This window comes from Hakea prostrata, chromosome 1, assembly GCF_041222555.1.
Source record: "Hakea prostrata isolate BN-2017 chromosome 1, UWA_Hpros_2, whole genome shotgun sequence".
In the NCBI taxonomy this organism is placed as follows: Eukaryota; Viridiplantae; Streptophyta; class Magnoliopsida; order Proteales; family Proteaceae; genus Hakea; species Hakea prostrata.
The window spans coordinates 20,192,346-20,213,004 of record NC_142600.1 but is presented as its reverse complement, the minus strand read 5'-3'; the positions used below and the strand labels follow the sequence as shown (position 1 = coordinate 20,213,004).

General features: G+C 37.8%; 1 protein-coding gene across 1 annotated transcript in view; it reads right to left on the bottom strand.

Annotated features, from left to right (window-relative positions):
* The window catches only part of EMB2771 (E3 ubiquitin ligase), a 119,354-nt gene that overhangs the window by 53,807 nt on the left and 44,888 nt on the right, over window positions 1–20,659 (bottom strand). The window contains exons 14-20 of the mRNA XM_089168936.1: window positions 18,480–18,572; window positions 18,329–18,388; window positions 15,442–15,540; window positions 9,565–9,705; window positions 5,223–5,303; window positions 674–745; window positions 299–370 (exon numbers count right to left, since the gene is read on the bottom strand). Coding sequence (XP_089025062.1) covers window positions 299–370; window positions 674–745; window positions 5,223–5,303; window positions 9,565–9,705; window positions 15,442–15,540; window positions 18,329–18,388; window positions 18,480–18,572 — 618 coding nt within the window. The remainder of the gene's footprint in view (window positions 1–298; window positions 371–673; window positions 746–5,222; window positions 5,304–9,564; window positions 9,706–15,441; window positions 15,541–18,328; window positions 18,389–18,479; window positions 18,573–20,659) is intronic.

Here is a 20,659-nt window from a genome sequence, read left to right as displayed (position 1 = left end):
GAGGCCTTTTCATGTGGATAACAACAGTGTGTGGATGAACAAAGACCTGTATAATAGAGGGTGTTATTAAATCCAAAAGTCCACCCCCTTTTATTTACAAGTAGCACCAGTCACATAACTGACGAACATGAAAGATAAAAAGTAAAAAATAAAAAGATCAAGAAAAAAGATGCCATCATCAACTTCCTAAATTTAAAAAAACAATAAACATAAATCACATGTTATAATACCAAAAAATCCATCATTCAATATGAAAACTAGATAATTAACTAACTGGGAAAAAAACAGAACTCAGTACCAGCAAAGTTTGCATTGTTTGAGGATGTGCTGAACCTTGGTAAAGAAGCCCAACAGCCACGAGTGCTGCTGACTGAAAAGCAATACAAAAGCACAATTTTAGAATTAACAAGGAAATGGCACCAGAAATGCCATAGAAATTAGCTAGTAAGCAGCATCAGCAATTGTTACTGGAATAAAATATTTGAAATTTTTGAGGCATTAATAGTGGGAAAACTAAGAGTTCGAAAATATTTTGGTACAATATTTCGTCCCCAATTGTACTTGTTAGAGATATGTAAGTAAACAAAAGGGGTAAAGTAACAACTCAATTAGTCAGTGGACAGTAATAGGGAATAAGATGTGCTCACAGAAATAAAGTACAATAAATTTTTACCTGAAGAAGTGTTGGCAACTCCAATTCCGGGAAGGATGATGGATGACGAGCAGGAACATGAAAATAAAATGACTGAGGAAAATAGAAGGGTTTATGTATCATAAAGTGAAGCCAACTAGCAAAACAAATATGAATAAATACAGGTAAAAAAGCAACGAGCAAATAGAATAATGGATTCTCAAACCTTCTGGCTAATACTATACTTCACAGGAATAATTTAACCATTATCAGGAAAACCACATGGAAAATAAACATTGTTGGCAGTCCATAAAATACGGAAGATTTTAGCGGCTGGACAAGTTCATCAAATTATGCTTCATGTTTTTTGCACATAATTTTATGTATAACATGGTTCCTGCTTCAAATTCTTTCAGAAAAGAGGTTCTAAATCCTATATCGCAATGATCAGTTATTAGTTGTCATGGCATCGGCTAGGTGCCTGGTGGGAGTCACCTTGATGTCCAGAGACACTTCCAATATCTTGGTCACCTACACAACATGACAACTATGGCCAGTTTCATATTTTTCAACCAACCATCAGAAACCCAGGCACCTTCTTGGTGTTGCCTTGCAGCCAGGCCCTCCAATCCCTTTGGTTGGCAAGACAAAATAACAACTATGACCAGTTTCTTTTTTTTGGGTGGGTTGTTCAAAAGCACTTTAAGGCAATTTCATGACCCTGAAAAATTGATAATTGGGTGTCCATATTTGACTCTAGTCCATCACCATCCTGCATGAATAATAAGACTTCAAGTTTTAGGCAAAAATAAGGCAGAAGCATCTAAAGGGGCTTAAGGAATGAATGAGACAGGAAAATGCTAATGCAATTCAAAATTCATGAAATCCAAAAGAACACAACGCTGCTGAATCACACCACATCAAGGATTGATAGAGCAGAACGGGGTCACGACAGATAGTTAATTCAGTGAATGACAGATCAGTCAGTAAAGCCTGTCGGACATAAGGTTTTAGCAGATCCAGTAACCACTGTCAAAATCTTGAAATTCAGAAGTAGGAAAATAGATGAATCCAGGTCTCCTCATAAGTATTAAGCAGAAAATAAAGAATCACTGCAGAATCAGAGAATCAAAACAGAAGAAGAAAAAGTTCAATACTAATGTAATAGATCTCTCGTAACCAGAGCCAGAAGAAAAAAAATTAGTTTCAGCAAAAATAATAATCATATATTGGGATTGGTGTGAGAGAAAGAAGAGATCAGACAGACAGACAAAAAATAGGTAGAAAGGATTCACGGAACAGCACTCGCAGCTAAAAGCCTTTTCCCATATTAGAAGAGCTCCACAGCTCAAAACTCCTGATAAAGAATATCATTCAAACGTATCAAACCGGGTGATACAATCTTTGGAAGGGCCAAGGAATCATTTAGGCCTGCTGACCTGTCCAACCCAGCCCTCCATCTTTTCCACTTCCTTGACCATCCATTCCAGCCCCTTCACTTTATCCTTCTCCACTACTGGATCTATTGGTGCCTGCTGGATGGTTCAATGCATCCAATAATTCATCACACCTTCCTCTTTCATCCAACCAAGATGATATCCTGGTGACAAACCTGGTGACTTTACTGTTGACCCCTTCCACTATTTCCTCTGCCATGGTGATTGCCTGTTCCCTATCCTTCCTTGTTAACCCCTCCTGCTCTCCCTTGCAGAATATCATCAGGGAATAGGAGTCATCCTGCATTTATCACGTTAGAAACAGAATCCAATAACAGAATGCTTCCCATATTGCCTCCAGTATTGCGACATCAGGGTCCTTTTTTTCAGACTATTCTTAGAATCTCCAATCAGGAAAATGGCTCTAAGACCTTTCCAGAACCATATTTTTGGATTCTCTTCCTCCCCTCAGTTTCTTCTTCTCAAATCCTCTAATTCCCATGGTACCAACAGGCTTTTTTCTACATTGACATTTAAACCTTCACCGTTGTTCTGAGATGGTTTACCTCTAGAAGGATCTTCCTAATATTGCACAGCAGGTTAGGCCCCTTCCATTCCACTCAACAACACACCCTACCCCACCCAACTGAACCCAACCCCACACCCTCCCCCCCCCCAACCAAAAAAAATATAGAATAAAATATTTTTGTATTCATCAGAAAGCTTCAGAATGTTAACGGTGCCCTCAAAGTTTGGGATTAATCTTTCAAGGACGGTTATTTGGACACGCTATTTGTAAAGAAGTTAGTGTCATCCATTTAAGGCTTCAATCCATAATCCACAACACTCCTCTGGCCTGTGAGGAAAAAACTGGCCCCTTGGAGCTTATCTCCATGGTTGCCCGAGAGGAGAGTTTTTTAGGCAAAATTCCAAATTCAAATGGCTGGAGCTCACTAATGTTATCTACTCAGAGATCATTCTAATCTAAGGCTCCAGAGTGCTGAAGCTAGTAAGTCTGAAGCAGTGGCCTACTTTTCAAAGATTTTCAAGCCATCCTCCACTACCACAAATGATACCCTCCCTGAGGAGCTGCACAACAAGTTCATTCAATCTGATGGTGAGACTTCAGTTGAGCTTCTTTCTCGTAAGACTAACAGATTCCTCAGTTCAGGTGATGTGAACCAGATTCTAAGGTTTGAGAATTTGAAATTAAACCCTAAGATTTGGTCACTGCAGCCTGCAGGACCCTTTTTCTGTGAACCAGCAGTCTTCTAGGGTTTAAGGAATGTCGGTTTTAGGGGTTAAGACTATCCTGTAATTGGGTTTCAGATCTGGGAATTAAGTACAGGATTAGGTTTCAGGGTTTTAAGGCTGAATAGAAGGGTCTTAGGGTTTCGTTGGTTGCTGTAGTTTAATTCAAGAATTAAAATTCCAGGTTAGGACTTTAAGGGATCCTGTTATAGGATTCAGCTAGCCTTAGGAGGGGGCTGTTGTTTAATGTTTTATAATTTCAGGTTAAGTCTCACAAGTTTAGGTCAGTCCTAGATGAGATAGGATGTGTCTGAAGTGTCCTAAAGGGTTTGGGATACTTGGATTTGATTGGAACTGGGATCAAGTGTAGGCAAATGGGTAGGGATGCTAATTCTAAAAGGGTATAGAGTTTGGTTGAGGGGTCTGGGAGTTATGAGAGTTTCGGTTGGTCCAATCGGGCTGCAACAAGAAAGGAAGATCGTTAGGGTTAGAGGGATGATGTTTGCAAAGTTTCGGACAGATCTAACAGATAAATCGCCGCAGATCTGACCTTGAATTTTAGTTCTAGGAAAAAGTTCAAAAAAGTGCAGAACAAAGTCAGAAAATTATAAAAGGGGTGATAAGGGCGTTAGGGTTATGGTTTAAGGGTTTGGGACTTGGGAGGGTGGCTGATGTACACTTACTTGGAGTTGAAGGTAGGCTGCTGTTAGGGTTGGACTGCTGCTGGGCTTTGAAGATTGACTGCTGAAATTGAAGAAGAATTGCTAACATGAAGATCACTCACATCCATCGTGTCCTTCCTGAGAAGATATGATCATACTAGTATGATGGGCTATTTAAAGCCTAGCCTTACAAGTCTTTAATTCAATCTTGCTTTCTGAATTATAGTATTCTGTTAGTTTCTGCCTGTTCTTCCACAGCTTTTAATTGTCCCTTTCCATTAACCTATTCTGGTTATGTTTTCAATTTTAGATCAAAGTTATCTTTATTGGTTTTAGAAACCATTTTGAATCTCGAAATTTCAGTTTTTGGATATTGTGTTGTTACTTTGATTTATGATTCTGTTTGCTGGCCACCTTCAGTTTAAATTTTTCAACCAGTTCCTAAATCCTGTCTCAACCGGACTTTGTATTTCTGCAAGTCGTCCAGTTTGTATGTCTGGAAATCTCTAATCACTACTTTCTAAACCCAGTAAGTTACTATTTTGCAGTTATAAATTTGGTAGTTACTAAATTGGAAGCTTTTATTTCTTGTTTCCATCTTGCATTTCACATTTCAAATACAGTAAGGATTTTCGTTTCCTTGATTTTTCTTCTTTCTTTTTTTTTTAATGTAACATATACTTGAATTTTATTGCTGGGCTTCTTTCAAACTCTGCTGGTTTGGTCATCACACCCTTTAGAGCAGCAAGTCTTGCCATGGTTACAGTTTATGACCTGGGTTCCGGAAACTTTTCGGAGTTCTACAACCAAGGTTCGACATGTCGGTGAAATGTCGTGTGTCGCTGGCTGGTGACACCAGCGACATGGAGGTCCTACATCACTTTGGCAAAAATTGAATGAAAAATCGGTGAAAAACCAAACGAAATTCTGCTAAATATCGTGAATTTGGTGATATATCGCAAAAAAACGACTTTTCACGATATATCGTCGATTTTTCGGTGATATATGGGTGATTTTTGGAAAATTCGATGTCGCTCATCATTTCGTGTCGCCTACCATCGACACGGCGATATATCGCCGACACCTTGTACCTGGTCTACAACTAATTCCCTATGTAACAGAGAAACCCATTTCAATGCTCTAGATATTAAGGGCTTCTCATGTCCAGTTTCTCCTATTGTTAAACAGGGATCACAATCAGAATATTGAGCAAATAACACACAAAATACCACCACCTATTACCTTTGATATTGCTGGTTGCATAGTGCCCCTATAAGATGCAGCCAAGCCAAGCATTAGTCCTAGAGTTGTGCCTTCATGCTCCTACAAGGACAAACATCAATGTCAAGAAGACATAAAAGAGAAGCAACATGCCAAGCTTCCAAGAAGAGGAAGTTAGAAACACAGACATGAAATATAGGAGCATTCCTCCCACAATTCTCAGAGACATCATGACGGTTCTGGAGGCTGGTCGAAATTCAAGATACAATGCATGCTACAACATAAACCCATCATATTCCACGTGTAATATATAAATGGAGGTATTAGGATTTGGTCATTAAAGTGAGCAGATAAGACAGGAAGAACATGTAGCTACAGTATCAGCCTCCCTGAGCTCTGATATTTGAAAGAAAATAAATAACCATTTATAGTGGATAACCCACCTCCCAGGTTCGTATTAGTGTCAATCTCTATACAAGATGAACAGAGTTACACACCTATTTTTAGGGCAAAACTACTTAATTGCTAATCTGATATAACTATCATATCCATGTGTATGCTTTAATTATTGTGCACAACACCCTTTGACTACATCTTCAACTGCTGCTTCAACTCCACATTAACCTCAACAAGTCTCTTCACTCTCTTTATGTTATACGGTTTAGACTTTAGATATTGTTTTGAGTTGGGGAATGATGACTTATGTCAGGGTGACAGCAGCCATGCTTTATTTATAATAGCATAGAATTGAGTATAAGTAAAATAATGCCCTTCCAGGACAAAGAGCAAGTCTACCCTTATATCCATATTACAACACTCTCCCTAAGGTTGGGGCATAGATGTCAGTCACGTCACACATGCCAACTTGCACACAACAGGAAATTACAGAAGCCCTAAGGTTGGTACATTAGACACATGCCCAACTTGCACGCAATAGGATACTGTACTTTAGAAATAAGGGCCCAAGGTTGGTGCATAGATGTCATACATGCGCAACTTGCACACAATGGGTAAGTAATCACTGGACACAGCTAACACCTTGGTCTAACTTCTCCTTGATGAAATGAAAATCAACCTTCATATGCTTCATCCTATCATGCCGAACTGAATTACTAGCAATGGTAATGACCAATTTACTGTCACAATACAGCATCATAGATAACTGAAAAGTGACATGGGATCCTTAGAAGACTCTAAAGCCATCGCAAATACCTGGTCCATCGCATAGAACTCTACATTGACACTTGACCAAGTAACACTGGATTGCTTCTTGATATGCAAGTGACAAAGTTTACCGCCAATAAAGGTATTCTTAGAATGAGCACCAAGAAGTAACAAACAAAAATGGAAATAAATAAAGACAATACAGATTTTATTTATGTGGTACATGCACGGCGAAGCCCAAATGTTCTCCGTGTATGAAAGAATAAATGGGGATCCCTCAAAACACCCAATATGGTGTTAAAAAATAACCCCAAATCCCAAGTTGAAAGTCGCCAACTCTAACTCTGACCTTTAACATGAGGTATATAAATAGTATGCCAATCAAGTAACAAGTTGATCCATCAGGTCAGTTTGTACCATACCACAGGTTTGCAGGGGCTTCGCCCTCGCACCACCCACAAAGAAGCATATCAATGATCGGCCTAGGGTTTCTGCTTCTATCACAGATCTCAGAAAATGAGCCATACAGGTCACAACCAAAGTATATCAGAGCAGGTCAATCATCAAAATCAGGTATAAGAATTCGAGGCACACGTAACAAGTACAATGATTAGATGCAGACCTCTAGTCATACCAAGAACTAGCCAATCCACTTTTGTCAGAATCAGTGCCAGTCTTCATAAGAATGGAAACGAACAACTTTGCCTAGAGCTCACTTTGGGTATCACCATAGTTATAAAGGCATCACCTAGGCACCAAGGCTCTCTTTTGAGAGCTGGACAGTTGGTCACTTTACTGCAAGATGCCTTCACTATTTATACTGATGTTGAATCCTGTATTGGACATTTCAATTTTATTTACACCTAATATAAAATGATTCGTTTTTACTTGAGATATTATTCATAAAAAAGCAAATGCCTCTTACTTGAATCCAATAGAAATAGTAAAAGGCTAAAATTCCAAAAGTAAAAAAAGGGTTAAACCCCCAACCCCCTGGGTTTCAAGAACAAATACTGGATTTTGATGATAGGTGAAATTGTGAGGTTTTTCTCAAGTCTAAATGTTCCAAAAATCATGATAGGTAACTGTTTGTAACCAAGACGGTTACAAGAATGTGTTGCAACTGAACTGAATTACCCTGCTAACATTACATACTAATCACTTCAAACGTAGGGTTTTCATGTGATTTCTCCCACTCCCTCTCTCCTTCTATTCTTATCTAACAGCAGCATCCTTCCCTCTCCCCAGTCATTGTAGGCCCAATCAAGTCAATAAGCTCAAAATGTGAAGGTGTCTGCCATGATCAAATTAACATCTTTATGCCAAACAAAATCGACATAACTAAGAGACATGAAGACACAAAACTAGATTTTTCTTTCCAGTCAAATTTTCATATGAAAACATCAATGGTGTCACCGAGATTGAAAAGGGCCAAAATTCAAAGATTTTGCAGCGCAAAATTAAATCTGGAGGAAGAAAAAGAGTTTCAGACAGTAGGATACCAGAAATCGTCCTGGGGTTCATATCACAAATAACAATTAGGAGAGTCTGGCAACAGAGAAGGCCTATGTGTTAGAAAATGATGAGATATTTAATCCTAAGAACTTCTACCACCCACCTCAGAGGAGATGCAACTGTGATGAAACTGCCTGGTTATGAAGAAGCCTTCAAGGACCAGATAAGAGCTTAACGCCTCAACCTCAGTTTCCCAATAACAGAAAGTTCGCTAGAGATAAACCAGACCTTCGATCTATGACAGTAAGAGATGATATTTGTGTGGTGACATAGTTCTAAGTGTTTCTTAAGATTCAGATCCATAATCGTGATTTGGCACAATTACCATAAAACATAAATTTTTCTGTGGAAAACCATAGAAGAAATTTTGGTCAAAATTTCCACCGATATGCCGGCATTTTTAAAAACCAAAACGAAACTCCAATTATTTCAGAAAAGTAATAGGTTTCGACAGAAATTTCGGAAATTTTGACCATTTTGGAGGTTTTGACTGAAATTTCAACAATTTCAACATTCCAAATCATTTTTCCTCAGTTTTTGTCAAAATTTCAAAAAAATCAAATGTTTTGACTGAAATATCGGTCGAAACCTAAAAATTTCGGCCTTTTCTTGGGTCGAAATCCTGGTTTCAACCGAAATTTGTTCCATGCTGAAAACCACAATAAAGGGACAGGTAAAGGAGAGTAAGATTATAGAGGAAGATAGAAGTAAATTACAATTTCAGACACTTCAAGCAATTGAAACATCAATATACAAGGGACAATACATATAAATAAGAAGTTTGTTTCTAACCACAGTTACGAAGAGATGTACCCAATCTAGATTTGGCAAAATTTTACTGGCAAAACCATAAGCCCAATTAAACATTTATTTGTCTTCATGTCTTCCAAAAATTTTATTCAACACAATATTACAGCATTCACATATATGAAACAAGGGATTGATTGGAACAAAACAAGACCATCCTATCAAATCTAAAACTAAAAGAAACAAGTCTCATCGAAATATAAAATAACTAGACCAGCCTATCTTACAGATAAATGTATTATATGCTATATTGCTATGATCAACGATAAAAGAATTCAGATCCCACCAATGTTTTGACCAGCCAGAAACCGAAAATTTGTCTGAACCAGGTATACTTTGGGTAAAACTCGACATAAGATGGGCTACTTAGAATTGGTCAAAACCATTGAAACTTTTTTTAATAAATTCATTACCCAAAACGAAAAGAAGGGGGGGCCATCTCATCTTGGTTTCTTGCAAACTGAGACAACATTGAGATTTTGATTAGTTTCGATTGAAATTTAATGCCACGGCTATGATAGTAGATAATTGATTAACATGCTTATAAAAAAATTATAAATATATATTGCATTTGTATGATTCTTTAATATTTATTTAGCATATAACAAGAATTATATAATTTTTATTTCAAAACAAAATGGTTATATTAAAAAAAGAAAAATAAAAATGCCTTATTTGCTGTGGCAGAACCTTACAGACACCATATTGCCAAGGTGCTCAGGAAGGCCTAAAGCGTCCTGGTCACCTTCACATCTTGATAACTATGGTGTCACAATGGCACCACATACCAAAGACAATTGCCAAGTGTGTGGAAGAAAGTAAAAAACCAAACAAAATTGAATTAAAAAATCAACTAATCATCAACATAGCACGATACCTTGGAATAATACTGGTATATATCAGAGACCGATAAAACACGCAGATGACCATGTAGACCTAGTGCAAGCAGCAGACCTGCATGAGTAACATTTGGCTCCTCTGGTCTGTTATACAGTATCCACGTCCTTGACATTTTGCCCTGGCCAACAGAAAAGTAACTCAACTACTAAGGAAAACCAAAGTTGAGGAAACAGAAGTTAGATGATCAGAAAATTAAAGACACAGAGCATTTAAAAATCAAGTTAATAGGTTCATGTATCAATAGGAATATCCAACCATATTCAGTAATGTTGGATTCTACTAGGAGTTAAATTAGAGTTTGTGTTCAAGTAAATTTCTATTTCTTGTTACCCAAGTAAGGGTATTTATGTAATAGTGTACTTTTCACTTAATTATAAATAGAGGGCTTGAGATCACATTGATCAATAAGTCATTCTGCCAACATTATCTTTCCCAACAAGTAAATCATTTGTTTCCATACTTATTCAAGTAACCTATAACTTTGAGGATTAGTGGCTCCAATCTTAAGACTAATAGTCAATTAATCGAATTTTAAACTTTGAGGATTAGTAGTTTTAATTGCATACTGAAAAATATTTCCATATCAATATGGATTTACTAGTTTTAATATGAAAAAATCATACAAATGCATACCTACAAGCCCAAAAACCCATGTTAAAACCACCAAACCCAGAACCTGTCTTCTTCAACCAGCCAAGCAGATAACTTCCAAGGCTGAGGAACCCCAAAACTTGAAACCCTTTTTCAACATCGACTGCAGCCCCTTCTTCGACCCAATTATTTCTACAAAAGATCGCCACCGCAATAAATGAAACCTTCATCCCAGTTATTCAGTCTTATGTTTTGTTTTGTTTTTTTTAATTAAGTCCACATAGCGTAAAATGAAATAAGAAAAACTATAGGATCAGGATCAGCTCTATTAAATCTTTTCCAGCATTCACTGATAAATGATTTTTGTTGCCAACTTTTTAGAGTCTGTATTTTCTCTGCAGATCAATCAGCCAATAACCTTTACCTGATTCTTTAAGAAGCCTGCATTCTCATCTCATAACTTTTGCCAATGGTGCATACATTAGTTATCCTTGCAAATGGTCAACCAAGCACTATCAAATATAGACAACCAATATTTTTCCCCCCTTCTATGGCATGAAGCCATGAACTATATTTTGTAGATTTCATGGGTTATGTGACGGATGATATAAATAGTTTCTTCATGTTATAGATAGATAATGCTTTGTCCATTTTCTTGTTGGATGAGTTAATTTCAATGATAATACTTTGATCTGTTAAACAGCTGTGTACTTATCATTGTTACTTTTTTAACTGATGCATACATAATTTCTATGATAGATTGTGGTTGATGCATTACCCAACAACATTAGTTTGGATGAACATGGCTAGACTTAATTAATCCTAGATGGGGAGATCCAAAAGAAAGAAAAATGATAACAAATAGGAAAGCTAAGTGTTTATGAAGGCATCAGAGAACATAATTAAAAGAATAGTTTCCTCTTTGATTTTTGTCATGGATAACCCATATCCTTGCTGCCAAACTTTTACATAGCAACTATGCTATACGTAGATAGTGTCATTGCCACAATTGCAACGGATTTTCGAAATGTTAATGTTGATGGATCGATTAACATATATGTCTGTCCCTATATTACTATTGTACCCCAACTTCCTAGCTGTGTAAGGCACCAGGGGGGCACATCACATAGCACAAACCACTGACACTTCCTATGGATCAAACTGCAATAACAGCATTTTCAATTTCACAATTGAATTATTGATTTGGATACCAGGATGTTATTCATCACGGATACCATTCTAGTACGCAATGACATTGTGAGAGGAATTGAGCAAAAGGCAGCATCTCCAACTGCTATTCTTGAAATGGATCTCCATAAAGGTTATGACAAGCCCTTCTTGATTGAAGTGATCAACAGAATGAAGTTTCCAACAAAGTCGGTGAGGTGGATACAAGCGTGTGTGAATTCCTCAATGTTTCTGGTGCTTGTTAGAGCTGTCACCATACCATTTCACTCTAGTAATGGAAGCTTTTTCTGGTATTATTATGAGGATGGATATAGAAGGATACCATGGACTAAATTTCGATCGAAATTGTCAAAATTTTGACCGAAATGCCTGCTTTTTTTCAAATTGAAACAAAACTTCAGATATTTCGTCGAAATCATATGTTTCTACCAAAATTTCACAAATTTCAACCATTTCTCAGGTTTTGACATCCAAATTGTTGTTCCTGGGTTTTTTGTTGATTTCTATCCCATTTTAACTTAATTTCCACGACTCCTTTGCCTTCAAACACCTCTTTTGCTCATCTTTTGCCTCCAAACACCTCTTAAGCCACAATAGGTACAAAGGAAACTCCAACAGCAATAAAATGTGAAGCATGAGCCATACCCAATAGTTCCAAACTTCCGTTTTTTTTTTTTTTTTTTTTTTTTTTTCTTCATGCCTTAAATTATCTTGTATTGCCTTGAAATTAATATATGTTTAGTTTAGGACTATGATCTATGACTGTAAGCTGTATCTATTGGTCTGGAATTTGATCCCTTAGCACAACGGTTGGTGGATCACAGTTGTAGTCCCGAGGTCAAGGCATTGAAACAGCTTCCCAGCAAAAATTATTGGGGTAAGACTGCGTAGGAAAATTGCCCCCAGACTTTGCTTGTGTAGAAGCCTTTGGCACCAAGTTCACCCAAGTAATTTGATAGACATTTTGGAACACATCTTTCCAGAACTCCTATGGACTAGACCAACCCTAGAAAGGAAACTCCACTTGATACCTTGGAAGTAGTTTGGAAGCCAACGAAGGAAGGAGGGTTGGGAATTTGACACATCAAAGACATGAATGTTGTAGGGATCATGAAGTAGCTCTCACAGATTTGCCTCAAAGGGAAATAGCATATGGGTGTAATGGGTGTACAACAACTATCTTCAACGTGGCTCCATTTGACCTAATAAGGTTCGGTCTAGCGGAAGTACTCAAGCATAGGGACAACGTTGAGCCACTTAATCAACACTTGATTGAGGATGGGAAAAAGCACAAGAATGTGGCTAAATAGGTGCCTAACAAAGGGGTGTCATTAATAACTATGGAAACCAAAGTAGTAACTCAACATATAGCAATAATGGCATATTATATAAGGAATGGTGAGTGGGCCTCTTGCAAAGCAATTGGTGATATTAGGGGTAGTAGGTAGGCAAAGAAACTCAAGGTGGCTAAGTCATTGTCAATCTAGTCTGACCTCTACTGAAAGTGGTCATGCACATTAGATGACTTTCTCATAGCTTATCATTTATCGGTGTTGGAAGTATGACTGAGGTTTCCTAATTGGAATAGGATTCTCTTTTAAATCCCATATTTTAATTATATTTTATTACCTTATATTTTCTATATTGGTTTCCTATTCGGTGTTAGATTGGTTTCCTAACAAGTTTAAGATTAGTTTATCCATGGTGGGAGATCTCGCGAGATCTCGCGAGATCTCGCGAGATATCTCGGTTTCTTCATAAACCGAGACGAGATCAAGGGCGAGATCTGCGAGATGGGATATCTCGCTCGAGATCTCGCCATATCTCGCCATATCTCGCTATATCTCGCCATATCTCGCCATATCTCGCCCCAAATCTCGCCATATCTCGCTGGAACTCTCAATTTTTACCAAATTTTTTGTAGATTTCAGCCAAAGTTTCACTTGCAACTACTCTTAGCACATCTACAACATCAAAGAAAACTCAATCATCCTCTACTTGTCTTATGAACTTATGCATTAATGACTTATATAAAACTTCTAACGGTTGTATACTTTTATCATTCTATTCTTGAAAGTTAAGATTGTAATACTCATATGAATGTTATCTTGATGACATTTAAGTTATTTGATGTATTTGATACACATGATTTTCATTTATATGCCTTAAGGTTTTATATTACATGTTATATAACCTTGCATTCTCTAATCCTACAGCATTAATGGTTTTATATTATATGTTATATAACCTTGCATTCTCTAATCCTACAGCATTTCGGTTTCACAATATGGGTAGACTTAGAAATCATACTTAGGGCTGTTTTCTCACAAATCCAAGGCCACTAGTGTGTTCAAAAGGCATCAAATAGGCTAAAAACCAAGTTTTAGCCTAACTGGGACCTTAAAACCCACCGAGATGGGCTACCGAGTTGACGCCCAAAAAATGGAACATCTCGACCGAGATCTCGCCGAGATGGTCAAGATCTCGGTTTTTCATGGTAGCGAGATCTCGCTCAAGAGCGAGATCTCCCACCATGAGTTTATCTACTTGTTTTTTGTATTTCTTGTCCTACTCAGAGTGGGGTTATTCAGATTGAACTATAAATACCCCATTGGGGCCTATAAATGAAAATACCTTCTGAGCAATAGTTTCTTCAAATTCCAACAATCAAAGCCACTTTCATACCAGCACTAATATGATCGTTCCATATCCTTCCTAGTTTTTCCGCTCATCCATCCTAGCATCCTCGTTTATGCTACACTGAGTTTATCTATATGATGTTTCTTAACAACCAACACCATGCACCATACATTACAATTGATCGTACAACGGTCCCATAGAATTCTCCTTTTGAGCTTGAAAGGAATACTCGATCACAAAAAACTCCAGACACACCTCTCCGCTTCATGCACCTTATTTTGATTCTTTGGGAAACATCATCCTCTGTATGTACAAAATGAATGATATTTTATATAACTACTGAATTGAATGATAGTAGTGATTGAATGCAGATGGTCAATGATGCAAACACATGTTGGTGTATATATGTATTTGCTGAACTGCACACTATTAAATTTATGTCAGCATTATAGATTACAATATGAGACAAATATTGACATTTTAAGTTAATGATGTGAATCGTGTGAAGACATCTCAATTTACAATATGAATGTATTTAGTACTGTAGCATGGTATGAACAGCTTTATGATCATGGGATGCACAGTATGATATGACGAATGTAAATGAAAAAATTAATGTCAGCATTACATTCACAGAGTTCATTGTCAGCGCTTCAGTTATTGGAAAAGGGAGGTAGCATAGATAATTGTGGGTGGCAGCCAATTCACATTGTTCCTCCTAATTGCTATGATGATTGGGTTAAGGAATAGAATCAGCAATTGTAAGCGGCCAGCAGAACCTTAGATTACTGTAACACTGGCAGTAAACTACAATGATCAAAGTCAAACCTAGATTTGTTTTCTTATTTGTTATTTATAGCTACATTATGACGCATAACTCTATAAACTATAAATATGATTGTGTACTTATGCACGATTAACCTTACTGTGCTTTTAGCTCATCCTAGTTATCTTGATTTTTAGATAATAAGACCAGAGGGTACGCTCCTGGTATTGTAGGTAGCAAGTGCCTGGGATGCTCAAACCTTAGGAACAGACCTGAGTAAACCAATGAGGACCATTCATTTATTCTTTTGTGTAAACATCGACCTACAGGATATTAGAAAATAAATTTACGTAAACTTTTGAATAAAGAACGTGGATATCTTCCCTTCAGTCTAGCTTTTGACTTTATATGTAGAATGAAACTCTCATCTGATTACCCTTTAACTAAGACTTCCATTATGAATATATGCCATAAGAGAGCCATCTTAATTGTATCAGTATGATGTATGATTGTTTGGTCAGCCCAGGACGGCAGTGCTTTTTATCGGGTGCAAGTCCTTATCCTAAAATCTCAAGCTTTTAAGGGCCACAATGATGCATATCAACACAACATTGAATGATCAGGTCAAACATAGACACCCACAGAATTAGCATAGAAAAGCAGACAAACCTGAAAGGGAGCCAACCTTAACCCAGCTGCAACAGCATTGTGGAACTCCGGCCAAGATCTAAGTTCTTGAATGTTCCTAATGTTAGGATCCAGATTGACCTGTTGATGGGAAAATTATTTCCACCACAAACTTTTCTAAAAAACTAAAAAATAAAATTTGTACTATTGGGGGAATGCACAAAAGAGGAAAAGAATATATACTAAAAATGCATCAGAGGTAAAATAAAATAATAGATCATTAAATCAACTATAGAGGTAGATTCAATAAATGTGATATGATGGATGTAGAGTTCACAATGAAACCATGTCAATTTCCTTATTAGATAACACTAATTCAACGGTTGCCATTTCATATGCATCTTATATTCCAGTGGAAACCAGGACAGCCAATTAGGAGCTAGATGTTTTGGTAAACAAGTGGTTGAGAAGAAATGACTATGTTTTTGTTACTCTTCTGTGATCGGACTCAAGGTTGATGTTGATTAAAGATTATCCTTATGGAGCTTAGGCCTTAAGTTAAGAGATCTAAGTCATCTAACCAATCTTCTTTTTGTTGCAACACTTCGAATCTTTCTTCTCCAGCAACTAGAATCATATTTTGTCCCAAACAGATCAGAGAGAACAGAGGAACAAGGCACCTCAAAACAACAACAGAAAGTCTGCCAGAAATCTCTGCAGAAAGAAATTAACCTACAAGAAATATAAAACAATCAAAAGGAACATCTCCAAAACATATTCTTGGCTGAACAACCTCTTGTCTTGCCCAATTACAAGCACCTCCTTAGCAATTAATGGATTCACTAGAACTAGAACTGCAACTCAGAAACCTGGAACCATGGGAGCCTGCCCTAGGTTTACCATCCATAGAAAGCATTGACTGAGTATTCCTCTATAACCCAGGTGTATGTATTTCTAAACAGGTAACATTACCCCAGTTCTAAGTGCCATTGGGCTTTAATTGATAGTTCCAGTCTAAATTGTCTATTAGAACCCCATTATCCTATTTTGGTCTATAAAAATAAAACCAAAGCCTTCCACAGATTTACTACTGTGCAACTAAAATTGAACCAGTGAGATCAGCTTGTGTCAGGATCACAAGGAATGAAACAAAATTAAGAGAAATTGACAACTCAATCAAATAAAATTTGCTCACTAAGAAATTTAATTAATAGGTAGAACAGGTCTGTGAAACATGATGTACCTCTGATGCCTAGATTCAAAGATGAGCAAAACCTTGTAGAAGCACCAACAGTTGAGAGCTGTAGAATTGTTTTTACACCTAACTGAGATCTCATCAACTCAGTCTTTTAGGGTAGCGAGTTGGCATCAAGCATGGTTGTCAAAGCGTCGCCTAGTCGGTTTTTCAACCGCCACCACTTAATTGACGTACTATTTTTTTACTGCTTTTTCACCTAGGCGCTACTGCTTTAATAGCCTTGTGTACCTTATTGCAACAGCCTAGACACTAAAGCAACCGCTTTTTTGACATTTTGTACATAATATTTTTTCTTAATTTTATTTTTTAAATCCTAATTTATTCTACAAATTAGTATATAAATTGATTAGTTAGTCATTTCAAAAATCAAAGCCCAAACTGCACAGAATGTGAAGCATGAGCCATACTCAATATCAAGAATCAATAAATCATTAAATGGACAATGACTTGGAAATCAAAATAATGAGATCTATTTTTTTGGATGAATGTGATTATTGAATGTTTGTTTAGCTTATTACAGGAAGTAATTGTAATGAAAAGTAGTTTAAAAGTAGTTGTATTGAAAAACTTTGACCAAACCACTTTGGTTGCCTTATTGCAACCTAGGCGCCGCTTTGTCGCCTAGGCAAAACCCTGACCTTTGGTCGCCTTACCGCCTTGACAACCGACACCAAATTCAATTTCTTGAAAAATGCTCATACCTAAGCCCCAAAGTAATTTGTGCCTTTTGTGGATCACATTTTAATGCAACTGCCCAAGTTACATCACCTCCCATTCAAAAAATTAAGGGCCTCCAATCTCTAAAGAAGTAAAGAATTCATCAGCAAAAATATTTTCCAAGATTTCCACCTCTTCGCAAGTTTGTTCTTTACTTTACCAATTACATGTAAACTGAACTAAGAAATAGACCCTAGAAGCTAAAAAAGGGTATCCTGATCAATTGCAATAATTGGGTTCATTGATACTCCTGATATAGTAGATGCTATCACACATACAATCATACTCAATTCGATGGAATTGTTTGATCTTAAAGGATATCTTCCATAACTTTGCACGTGAGGGGTTATTTCTTGGTTTCGTCCAGTCATTAATAACTTGATTATTTTTAGATAATGGTAGATAGAAAGAACGCTCGTAAGGAATCCTATTGAAACCAAGAAATATAGGTCTGCCTGCCATCCACAGAATAGATGGAGTTTTCCGGAAAAAACCTGTCAGTGAGGAAGACCTCCTAGGGATAAGAAACATAGAGCTGAAGAGAGAGCCAAAAAAGGATCTTTCATGTATAATCCTGCATAATCTTGAATGTTATCAGTTCCAGTACGTAGACCAAATGATGGATATGCAAGCATGATAACTTATATGTTGTTCTATATATATTAGTCTTGAGGTAATTTGAATTCTGAACATGGTACTAACTATCACAGTAATGACTAAATCACTAAATAAGAAGAAACAAGCTGAGTTAAACCACAATGGTACATCCCTTGTAACAGTAAAAATTAAATTTAGCACTCTTAAAATATAAGAGCTACAAACAACGCATAAGGAAAATTTGAGGAGAAAATAGTTGATTGTAGATAAACAGAAGCTCATAAAAGTTAAGGATAACTGGTAATAAAAGAAACTAAAACCAATCAATAATAGTAAACAATATTGAAAACAACATACAGTCGCGTTCTGTTGGGCTGGCAATCGACCTGACAAATTAAGTTTTGGGACTTGAAATGTCTACAAAATATCAGTAGAAACTTGTTAGAGGGATGACAAGAACTATACTTCAGATATTCAATTAAATGTGAAGAACCCAAGAGGCCAATACCTCAGTCAGAAGAGTACAGGTGGTGGCAAGGGTAAATGCACCACGTCCAAGAGGAAGAGCTGTGGTCCTCTGGGCGAGCTGCCATAACTGAGCCTAAAATGGTAATGGGGAAAAATCAAAATACAGAACAAAGGACTTCAGTACAGAAAGGAAAGAGTTCCCTTGGTGCAGGCATTACAAAACACAGAAATATCCAATAAAACAATTGGCATGTAATCTTAACATTAATAAAGCATTCATACTTTCACAGCTATTAATAACAAAATGAAAACCAACATTTATTACAATTTCAAATGACAATTGGTTCAGGTTTCTGATCAAACTTTTAAGGCCTACAGAAGAGAAGCATTGTGGTTTTGGTTTACGACTTCTGTTTCAGAGTACATGGTCTAGAGTTTAGCTTGGTGTATCTCGATTCACATCAACCCATGTACATACTGCTCTAAAACTATCAAAAAGAAGACTTCTATCTTGTATTTGATCAAGGCTGGTCAGTTTCAGTTGGATGGAAGTAGAGGGTGAGGAGATAAAGCTCTGAGATCTTCATGAGAAAGAATAGTTGGTTCTTTAATGGAGGTGGCAGGCAGGCTGTTAGATTCAAGCTAATGGCCACCTCCCCTACTTGAGTGAAGGTAGGGTGATTCCATAACTTTTTTTTTAATGAATAAATAACTCAATTAAACCACGAGAAGAATGAACAAAGGGGGAAGGGGGGGCGGGAACCAACCTTCAAGAGGGAGGCCGAAGAGAGGAATCATGACCTCAGGAGACAACAATGAGCCTTTTCTTCGTGTATCAACAAGCAAGGGATGGGGAATATACTGGAGCCTAGTAGAAACATCAAAGCATATGGCATTCCAAACCGAGTCCAAGGATCGAGATTTGGAGGTCCATCTCCCAAGGTTGCGCTCCCACCATAGGTGGTGGATAGTGGCACTAAAGACTAGCTTACCGACTTGGTCACAAATAGATGAGCCCGAAAATTTTCTCAAAATCCAAACCAATCTTGAGTAAAACCAAAGAAGCATCTCGACGGGTTCAAATGGAGGCTAAGGCTTTTCCCCAAAGAAGGTGGGAAAAAGGACAAGTGAATAAGAGGTGCTCAAGGTCCTCTAAACCGTTCTAGCAAAGGATGCAATTAGGGTTCACTGGGTTGTGACCGGCTGATAAGAAAAGCAGGTTGGAAGGCCAACGTTGAAGGATCTCTAGAGGGTAAGGGAATGGTGCGAGATGTGTCGTTTACACCAATCTAAGGAAGGGGAGCAAAGTAAGTTCCAGGCCGAGGAAATGGAGAAGGTTTTGGAGGGGGAAGGGACCCAGACAGTAAGTCACCAGGAATTCCCAATAGGGGAGGGAGAGAGTACCAAACCTGTGTAAGACAGGGTGGGGGATGGGGGAACCAAGAACCACCAGTGAGGAAAATGGAGAGGGGGCTGACTTAGGGATGCGAGACTCTCATAAACAGTGCGGGGGCCCAAGAGGGAGAAGAGCATGCCCATCAAATGCCATAGGTCAAGCCAGAAAGAGATGAGGATCCGGAGGAGATTTGGGTGGAGATAGCAAAGAGGGCGACTTTTCTCCAAACCCAAGAGGGGTTGGGGCGGGACAATCCAAATAGAGTCATGTTTGCTAGGAAACTTCCAAATGAGTTTTAGAAGGCAAGGCACATTGACATCCTCGATACAAAAGATACCCAAAGCTCCCTTAGGGTTGAGACAGTAGATAGCCGACCACCTAAGGGGGTGAAAGAAATGAGTAGACACATGGCCCTTCCAAGGAAAGGCACAAAAGAGGGACTCCATAGCCTGAATGGTGGCTTTAGGGAGAGAGAGATGCCACACCAACGGAGGTTTACCATTCCAAAGTTGTTAAAGCGCCAAGGCGACAAGGTGTTCTAGGGGGGAAGAAAACCAAGGCAACAAGGGGGACACCTAGAACCATAGAAGTTGGGTGTGCCTAGGAAACAACTTGACAACTATAGGTGATTCCCATCTGCTAAGAGAATTAATAGCTGGTTCGGGAAGTTGTAACGGTGAGAATGGGAACCGGGGGCACATGAGTGGAATTGAAAGTGTCAAGATAGCAAGAGATAAGTTAGATAAGTTTGCAAGATGAAGCAAAGAGAAGACATGGTCCTCTCTCTTGTCCTCATCTGTTTCAAATGGAGATGAGTCAGATGA